We start from the raw sequence: 10,328 nt of genomic DNA, 5'->3' as shown, positions 1-10,328 counted from the left end.
TATATATATATATAATATTGTATCGGCAAAACTTTTTTTTTAACAGTAATGGTTCTGTTTTGGGTTTAATCAGAACTTAATAGAGAGGATTACAGCAAGAGCTCTATCTGAGCCAGAGATTTGTATTATCGTTTTATAATCATATCATTACTGTGCCAGTTCTCCGGCTGTTGTGCAGTGATGTAACAGATGTGTGCTTGCAAATAGAACAGTGTGGTACTCAGAGGAGGGAAACCAAACCGCAGCATGTGGCAACTCTGATTTTCATCTCTCTCTTTTTTTTTTGTTCCACACCATGACTTCTTCAGAAATGCACAGTTGTAGGAGTGACAGAAAACTGAAAAAAAAAGAGAGAGCATCTCTTTGTTGATGTTTCTGATGGCATAAACACCCTGTCACAGTGGTGGTCTGAGCTGTCACGCCACTGACTGACTGAGGGGCTGTCGCCCCAAGCACCTACACGGATACAGTTTTTTTTTTTTTGTTGTTTGTTTTTTTTTACCCTCACTTAATAAAAATTCAAATGTTATCTCGATGCTGCAGAGCTGTCACAACTATTACTGAGAAGTTCACCCTCAATGTAAACGAAACACTGATGTCAAGTGAAAAACAGACGTACAAAACAACTGATTCCCGTTTTGTCACCTCGTACCTGCAAACTTCAGTGTGTTGATCAAGATCTTCTAGACCCAACAGAAGTAAATGACAAAAAAAAAGTTAAAAATTAAAATCTGAAAAAGTTGGTGTCAATATGAAGGTGGATCAAGCAAAAAAAAAAAAAGAAAAAAAAAACTGCCCAAGCCCAGGAACAAAAGAACAAAAGAAACTTTACACAAAAGGCTCGAAACAGTCAGGAGGGTTAAGGCCCGTTTTAGATCAAGTCAAATTTATGCTGAATTTTATTAAAATCTGCGGCAAGACCTGAAAATTGATATCCACAGACACTCTCCATTTCAGTCTTGGGATAAGCAAAACTGATTTAGCGAAAAGGTTGTCTTTACAAATGAATAATCTGTTTGATTAGGAATAAATGAATCTTTTAGTTTTTCCATCATGTTTCGTCTCACTGGAAGTAACAGGTTTTGAAAAATCCCCATCAGAGCTGTGAATCTGATAGAAAATGAATTGAGCGAGCTTAAGATTGGGGTGATGGCGAAGAGGTCTTCCAACGTCTTGCCAAAGAAATGATCTAAATACTGCAAACGTGTACAAATCTGTTCAGCAGTTTCAATAAGGGTTCAATTACTGTAGCTTCAGTAAATAGCTTTCCTCTAATTATTAGGAATGGTGTAATTTTTAACTTGCAGTTATTAATATTTTATTTGGAGATGTATATATTTTTTAAAATCAATTTTCCTTTTATGTTGTGGTTTTATCTTCTGAGAGATTCTTGTCTCATTTCCTAAAAGAAACAAAATTCTTCACTAGTTGAAGATCTGACTTTTTCAGGGGTGTCAATAATTTTGCATCTTGTTTACGAATTCTACAAATTTGTAAACAAGCAACACTTAATCTCTGTATATGAAATTCAAATCAAGTGAAAATACCCCAAGGTCTCTGCTTGTGACATTTCAAAATGTGGAAAAGTTCAAACATGTGAGAACGTTCTTCAGTGGATCACGTTTGTCAAATTACGTTTTGCTTTTAAGCTTCTAACGTCGCATTCTTCAACATCCTAACAAAACGGGACCATTACCTCAATCGAGTGGGCCGCAAGAGAGTTTTAAGACGCTGCCAAACAAAACAATCAAAAATAAATCAGGCTCCATAGGGTGTTTAAGAGATTTATTTTATGCTGCTGTAATCCGCCCTATAGACTTTGAAAAGGGAAAAGGGAGTCATAAGCAGGGCCAAGCTATAATTAAAGTCTAACATGTAAAGGGCAGCATTAGGCCACAATGATAGTAACTTAACAGGCAATTAAATTCGTTTTCCCACTGGGAGGTTAAATACCAAGCATGCCCAGACATGTAGGTCCTGTTTTCGACTTTTTCATTCTGCATCGCGTCGGTATGAATTTAAGTTGTCAACCTTGTAAACGTTAGAAGAAAAATGTCTCCGTCTTTGCACCGTCGCAAATTACAAGAGGGGACTTGTAAAACTAGAAGCTGCTTTTGCTGTTGAAAATTAATAATATGTTTATTGAATGAAAATGCAAAATACACTTAAACAGAAAGAAGCAGATTATCTAAAATTGAGGAAACGTCAATACTTAAATAAGAAACGGAGGAAGTCAAATGTTTTTGGATTAGATAAAAGCTGTTGAAGTTATTAATTCAAAGTCAAACAGTTAATATAATAAATTGTGGTAGTTCTACATAGACAAATATAAATGGATAGGATATGACAATTAATTCATATTTACTACATAAATTATTTATGACAAACAGTAAATTGATCTCATTTTAATTGATATTTTTATGTAATAACTCCATTAATGAATCTGAATGCATCTTTTTAATGGTAATCTAAATAACACTTAACATGTACTAATCAAATTGAATTATTATTGCATAAATTCGGTTAGTAAAATAAAAAACTAAATATGTTTCATCATTTCTATAGCGACATTAATTTTAGTATGACTTTAGTTATTCAACTCGTTTGAAACTTTATTTCTATTAAATATTGCAGAGAAATCGAAGCAGATACATTAAGCGAATAGCAACTTCACGTTTGGTTGTAGCTTTTATTTGTTCCATTTATTACAGACTGAATAACTAATGCTGCCTTCACCTACAATTTTAATTTGGCAAATAAAACTGTTTTTATAGCTTATTTATTTAAGCACTTACTATATGCTGCCTCGGTGGCTTTCCGAGCTCCACATGGTGTCCTTATGTGCGACAACAATAAACAAACTGGGCATAAAACATTAATTATTGCAGAAATCTCTGTGGTCAGGCAGTGCAGTTTCTGCTGGTACTCGTTGTTCTCTCTGAGGTTGAGCCCGACCACCCCACACACTCTTTGAACTGCAAACACCTCCGACATTAACAGACTGCACAACCTGACTGTGTGTCGCGCACGGCCTTTAATTGGGACCGTGTTCTCCCTTCACCTCCCGTCTGAGCAGACTGTCTCCAACGTGCCTTTCAAACTTTGCTGACGCGGTTTCGGCTGTGCGTCTGATGTGCTGTGTGTTGATGTGCCCGTGGAGTGGTTCTACTCCTCTGCTTTGTCAGTGTGGGGTTTCCCCCCCATGTGTAGCCATGTAATTGGAGGGCTTTAAGGGGCTTATTTGTGTATTTCCCGCAGAGTAATTTTTCTGCTATTGAATTTAGCTTGAGAGCACGGTCAAAAGCGAGGCTTTTACTGTTAAAATACACCCAATTACTTGCATAAAAGGCCTCCTAATAGTATTGGCTTTGAGTGCTCCATTGCTTTGTGAAAACACTCTTGTTTCTTTCTAGATTTTTAGAGCGCAGATGGCTGGCGCACAGACGGTTCACACAGATGAGCTTACATTGTCTCTTTGGCTTTTTGCGTATACATTCTGGATCATCCGCCTCTGTTATGGACAGCTACATTATAGAGCAATTTTTATCTGCTTTTTAGTCCAGTCAAAAAAATCATACTGGCCTCAGTGAGGCCTTCTGTCACACAATTAGAGCTTGGTCCAAACTGGGTGCTCGACTGGACAATGATACCGCACCAGCAGCGAATCTAAAAAATAGAATGTTGAGAAAAGTAAATTATCAAGATGTTGCCATGTCCTAATCAAAGACCACGCCTTGGCTTCAGGAAATTGCTGCGGTGGCTCATTAGAGCGAGGGAGAAACTCAATAGGTGGATAAAGTGGCAACCTCACGGTACCTTGTGTGTTTGTGACTTTCCCGTGACTGCTTAACACAACAGCTGTGAAACAAACCCGGTGGTCTCATTGTAAAACAGAAAATTCGACAAAGTCTGATTTCCTTTTCTGTCCCTTTTTTCATCCCTCAGGTGGCTCAATGGCCCTAAGAGGAAGAGGAAGAACAGCCAATGTTCGGTGAAGAGTATGACTGGTGAGTGACTGATTTAATCTTCTACGGTCCACGGATCCTTAATCCAGAGAATATAAGCTGTCCAGATGCAGATAGATGTTCAAATAAGTGATAAGTGTAACTTTTTTTTATCATTTCTATAGGAAAGCTCCTCACAATGAATCTAGGCAGCTTTGCAATTGTACAAAGGTTTGGTGGTAGCTATTTCAAAGCTGCCTTGTGGACGTTTTGCTTTCAGAAATGGAGAAAAAATATTTTGGGCATCTGCCGTTGATAGACAATAGGCCTGCCTCTGCGTTGGTCAGTGTTTATTGTGAGCGTGACGGCTCCAAATCCTCAGAACCGAGGGAGAGAGGCAAACGGGCGAAGAAAGACGCAGTGAAAGAATTACGGTGGGAGGAACAGCTTTATTTAGGAGAATAAAGCACCAGATATGTTGTTGTTTTCCCTCCAAGCCGGCATATGTTTTGAATCACCTGCCTCGCTGCTGGATGGCCCATTAATACCATCAATTTGAGCCTCTCTCTCTTCAGGTTGCTCTTGTAAAAGAGTCTTCTTTACTGGTGTTACGGTAAAGGTTTTGAGAAGAAAACACACACACACACACGCACACACACACACACACACACACACACACACACAAAAAACACTTTGCTTCAGCTCATCTTTTGTTGGAAGCGCAGCAAGCGCGTTTGCAGCTCATGGAAGTGTTGCTCGGCACGGTGGGTGCGAACGACACTGGCAGTTCACAGGTTTTCCCAAACTGACAATGAATTGGAGAAACAAATGAATTGCAATTGCATTGACGAGTCGACATTTTTATCCACCCCTACTTGTGAGTTTTCAGCTTGAGGGGCTGCGATCGTGGAAACCTAAAAGGTGTGGGTTGCAACCAGGCGGCCGTGAGGATTTCTTCCTGGAAGTTTACCCGGACTTAACTCCGTGTGTCGATCCTCGTGTGCACTCTCCAAACGCGTTCAGTGCTTTAAATACGAGCAAAGTTGCTGCCCACCATCCTCGGCACCTTATCTCCATCAGACTCTGCTCAAGTTTCTCAAAAAAGATGGACACTAGAGTATGATTAATGTCTCTGACCTACAGGAACAGTTGTCGTCGCTTTGGGCCACGCCACGCTCGTTTCGCGGTCTTATATTACGCCTTAGAGTTCACAGTCAGTCCAGTAACTACCACCACTTCAGATGATGGATTCAGCAGAGCTCTTGTGAGATGTTTAAAGCCTGGGATATTAATTGAAATCCTGCTTTTTCATCACCGCGTATCCTGAAGTATGTGTAGGATCTAACATCAGGACAGGATAATAAGCTTTTTCAAATTAGAAGCTCATTAATTTTTTTTTCTTAACATTATAAGCACGGGTAATCGCTTATTATGCTATTAAAGTTTTATTGTATAGTTCATACAGCAGCAGGGGATTAGTGTGTGTAGTCAGGATTATCCCCTAATGTCCTCGGTGTTTACAGTCTCGTATGTCGTCCCACCCGGGTTCCCGTTGTGTCAGGACCTCAGAGAAAGAACCACGGGACTCCGTCAGACACCCGATCCATTCCGTTCCGATCCAAACAAAGAAAGCAGCTGTTCTGGCGCGAACCTCGTGAAGGCCGAGTATCTATCTGGGCTCTGCCGCTGCAGCAGCGACCCTCGTCGATGTCTCTTGAGTTTCCTGTTCCAAAAAAAAGGAGGGCACTGCCACATCCAGAGAGCTGCAGCGGTATTGATTTTGGGCTTGGCTTCCGAAAGCAGCCACAGACTAGCTTTGGGATCGGCCTACCACTGTTCGGCCCTGCCAGCGCAGCAGCACTGACATTTCTCTCACAGGCTTGCCTCGATCTTGATGTTCTCCTTATCTTTTTTCCTCATGCTTTTCTGAGCTTCTATATTTTCTTTTTCAGTTTTGGGCTCTCTTTTTTTGTTTGTTTGTTTGTTTGTTTTCGTCTAAACTCTTATTACGATCCCCGGTGGGGTTTTTTCAGCTTGAACTCGGTGGTATTTGTTCAAATCGATTTGGCTTGAAATGTGACTTGTTGTGCCCCCTTGGCACTCACTCTTGCCTCGCTTTCCCACCATCCTCTTCTTGCACTGCCCCTCCTTCTTCTCCTCCTCCTCATCCTCTTCCTCATGTAGAATCTGTAGCAAAGCCAAAAAGCAGGGCGCAACTGACACTGCCAGTCACAGCTCTCAACACGCCTCAATACAAACAGGCACACAGCTGCAGTGCTGCTGCATCCACTGGAGAGTAAAGAAGGAAAGGTTCTTTAATTAATAATCTGTTTGAATAAGTTAAAGCCAGACAAAGAATTGGGTCACTTTTTGACCACGTGTGACCTCGCCCGTTCTCCTCGCTGCACTTTTGGAGATTACAGACATGCAAAAAAAAAAAAAAAAAGCTAAGACGCTGCACGAATCTCAGGTTTTTATCAGTGGATCCAGGTTCTCCGATTCTTCTGTCTGGATGTAATCTGAGACTCTGCAGGGGCCAAACCGTCTGCTGGAGCACTCTGCTACCCCCCCTCCTCCCCTTCTCTCTCCCTTCATGTTTGGGGTTGTTATCATACCATAAAAGAGGCCTGCCCGCCTCAGTCCTGATGCAGTGCGATATGCGTCGGAAGGAGCTGAACGTTTCTGAGCAGTCGCGGAGCTAAAAGCGCATGCTGAAGCCGCTCAGTTTGTGTACGTTTGTGCCCACGCCGACTTTATTTGCGACTTGCGCTGGACCGTTTCCTCCCCTCCCAGCTGCTCGGCCACGTATACGGCAAATGAAATGTCTGGAAATCTGCTATTTCCTGTGTTTCTGAGCTGAGCAAACTCCTCGGTTCTCCCCCAGTCTCGGAGGCGGCATAGGAGGAGAACGAGCTGTTCCGTTCCCAACCTATGACTTATTCCCTGTGTCAAAACAAGTGTAACTAGTTCCATAAAGTTCACATCCAATTAAACCCATTGAAGATATTTTTGAAAGTTTTTTAATTAGATTTCTGAAAGTTAAATTAGGAGTAGAGAGGGAGCATTTAAAGCTGGGGTTCCTCGCACGGTGCTCGTTTCTGGTTTAAACAGCCCTCCTCCCGCAGTGATGTTTATGCCTGTGTTCCTTCTTCTTTCAGGGTACATCCCCAGCTACCTTGAAAAGGATGAGCCATGCGTGGTGTGTGGCGACAAGGCCACAGGGTACCACTACCGCTGTATTACCTGCGAGGGCTGCAAGGTACGCTTCCGCAGAGACGCTCGCCTCCGTCGGTTATCTGTGGCTTTTTTTTTTTTTTGTGTGCTCATGTTACAGGCCAAGGCTTTTCTAAGTGTGAAAGTACAAGTGATCTTTACATGCTTAGGAGAGATTATGTTTTGGATGTGATTCACAATAAGAAGAATTCAATAAAAGTAATAAAAAAGAAGAAAAAAAAACCCTCAGACAGGCTGAAAATCAGCTTATTTGGATCTGTGGATCAGATACAAGATTATAGGAAATGTATTCCTTTGTGGAAGCTAAGATAAAATAACTAAGGTTTGATGTAAGGTTTTTACACCATACTGTGTGTTAACGTTTCTCACAAACAAGACCAGCAGGAGGACTGATTGATCCTGACTTTACTGAGCCGTCGTAGGACGTGGGATTTAAGGTTTTCATCTCATCTTGTCCTTTTCTTGTCCTCCATCGCTTTAATTTCTGCCTGCTCTGTTTCCCGTCAGGCCTCCGCCGTACGCGACCGACTGTCACTCTGCCTGAAGCGTTCATTCATTCATCAGTCTCTCTCTCTCTCTCTCTCTCTCTCTCTCTCTCTCTCTCTCTCTGTGTGTGTGCTTTTCATCGCGCCTGCAGGGTTTCTTTCGTAGGACCATTCAAAAGAACCTCCACCCCACCTACTCCTGCAAATATGATGGCTGCTGCATTATTGACAAGATCACCCGGAACCAGTGCCAGCTGTGTCGCTTTAAGAAGTGCATCTCAGTGGGAATGGCCATGGACTGTGAGTGCAAAGGCTTTTCCGCGTTCTGTCACTCGACAAGCATGAACTTCAATGTATTTTATTGGGATTTTTAATCCTGGTAAAGTAGAGCAAAAGTTGAATAGTTTCACTTTTTCTTTAAACAGAAAAACTAGAAAACAATGGCACACATTTGTATTTGGCCCCTATTAATCTGTTACCCTTAAGTACAATCCCGAATTCCTGTTTCCAGTTGCCCACAACCCAATTAGGTAAAGCAGACTTTACACCATCCTGAAAATGTCATGTTGGGTGCTGAGAAAGATTTATTGTGGTTGAAATGTGTTTTCTAGTTAAAAAAAAACAAAACTCTACCTTTAAACTAAACCTAAATGCTTTTCTCTTTTCCTACCCAGTGGTCCTGGATGACTCAAAGCGGGTGGCCAAACGGCGCCTTATTGAGGAGAACAGGGAGAAACGCAAAAAGGAGGAGATGGTGAAGACCCTGCAGACCCGTCCAGAGCCCACTGTGGCCGAGTGGGACCTGATCCGGCTGGTGACGGAGGCCCATCGGCATACCAACGCTCAGGGCGCACAGTGGAAACAGAACCGCAAATTCCTGGTGAGAACACATTGCTCTGGTTTTCATTCTTTTTGTCCACTTAACTCCGCTTTCTTTTAGATGTACAACATTTCATGGTCTGACACTCGAATGCAAAAAATAAAAAAAATAAAAAAATATTAATCCAAGAGAGTCTCCTCTAAAGGTCGGATCTTGCTGCGGGGTAGGAGTTTGGCTCTGAAAGTGTTTGAAGGTGCATAAAAGCTGAATGCTTCAGATAATCCTGAGCCAAAAACACAAGGTCACAGCCTGAGTTTGTGTGAGATGTGAAGCCTTATAGGACAAACCTGAGAGGAGCAGGAACAAAAGAGTGTGCATGAACTTGTTTTTGTTACCAGTCAAAGCGTGAGCAGGTTGAGCTCTCTTACGTACAACAAATATATAATATTTTAGAAGGCTTTTCAGTCTAATAAGGCCAAGAGACCAGAAGCAAATCTATACAGTAACATTTTGAAAGTTATTCATTCATTCATTTAAATAGACGCAGTTCTCTGTAATAAAGATGGAAACTGATTTGGTTGCCACGGTTTAGGAATGTACATCACAATGTAACATTTTTGAAAAGCTCTTATTTGTTTATATTTTACACCCTATTATGCCTATTATTTTTTTTTTTTATAAAAACTTAAACCACATTGAGTCATGACACCTGTTAATTTTATTCTTAAACTCCGCCATCTGTATTTGTGTTCTCTTTATATATATATATAATAGTTTAACATTTTTATTTCTTTCGTTCACCTTATTTAAAATTCGCTCGTGGAAAAAAATGTGATTTTTGTATTTGACAGGCGACGTGCCAGCATTTGATGAGTTTATCATCAGTGAATACATCACGCCTGGGCTTCAGCGGGTCTCTGCTGAGACTGTAAACTCGGCTTATTATATCGATTTGCTGTGCATTAAGGTGGTGATGGCGTTCTGATTTGAAAAACGCCCTCCTAGAAGAAAGGAGGAATAATTAAAAGTCAAAAGTAATTGAATTAAATTTACTTCTTGGGGAATGAATGCATGATGTTTTTCTTGTCCCCATGAGATAAAGTATATAGATAAGGAATTTGTTTGATTTTTCACTTCCTTATTTCTAAAAAAAAAGAAAAGTAAAAACAAATAATTGTCGTTTTGCTGCTGCTGCTGCTGCTGCTGCTGCTGCTGCTGCTGCTGCTGCTGCTGCTGCTGCTGCTGCTGCTGCTGGAGTGAGTCGTGGTTTGCTTTATCTGCTGTGTGTATGACACCCCCTTTTGACGTGTTGCTGTTGACTCACACATTTGGCGTAAGGGATGTTGTTTCCGGTGAGTCCACCAACTCGAGTAAGTGAATCGAATCCAACCAATCGGCTGAGTCTGCTGTATTTCTGCCGATTCAGGAACTCTCCGGCTCATCTTGACAACCCACATCCTTCAGTGCGGATGCTGTTTCTGAGTGAAAAAAGCTCAAAGTTAACTGTTTTTCAGTGTTGGTGAGGCCCCCGCCATGAAATACGCTGACATTGAACATGCCATCAGCCTCTCGGAAATCTCAAAGTTAAGGTGCTCTCCCTTGAACGGCAACAGAGAAGCCGCTGTTTTATGTAATGCCAGCAATGCCAACCACACTAATAGTCTTACTCAGCAGTGTGATATCTGTTTAAAAGTCAAAGCTAAGATTACTAGTAGCGCTTTCAAACAGCTGGATGCATCCAGAATGAACTTCTATGAAACAAAAACTGTGGGAGTAGTTTTTCACTTTAAGTGTTGGATCATCTTGTACACGCCGTCCTTCTCGGTTTGCTGTTCTGTTCTCTGA

The 10,328-nt window shown here is 41.5% G+C and overlaps 1 protein-coding gene across 1 annotated transcript in view; it reads left to right on the top strand.

Annotated features, from left to right (window-relative positions):
- Positions 1-10,328, top strand: part of thrab (thyroid hormone receptor alpha b) — a 133,345-nt gene that overhangs the window by 106,797 nt on the left and 16,220 nt on the right. The window contains exons 5-8 of the mRNA XM_007572243.2: positions 3,946-4,007; positions 7,103-7,203; positions 7,816-7,963; positions 8,338-8,543. Of these exons, the coding sequence (XP_007572305.1) occupies positions 3,946-4,007; positions 7,103-7,203; positions 7,816-7,963; positions 8,338-8,543 (517 nt within the window). The remainder of the gene's footprint in view (positions 1-3,945; positions 4,008-7,102; positions 7,204-7,815; positions 7,964-8,337; positions 8,544-10,328) is intronic.

Source organism: Poecilia formosa, unplaced genomic scaffold (genome assembly GCF_000485575.1).
Source record: "Poecilia formosa unplaced genomic scaffold, Poecilia_formosa-5.1.2 Scaffold7, whole genome shotgun sequence".
NCBI classification, from domain to species: domain Eukaryota; kingdom Metazoa; phylum Chordata; class Actinopteri; order Cyprinodontiformes; family Poeciliidae; genus Poecilia; species Poecilia formosa.
This window is presented reverse-complemented; position numbering and strand designations above follow the sequence as displayed.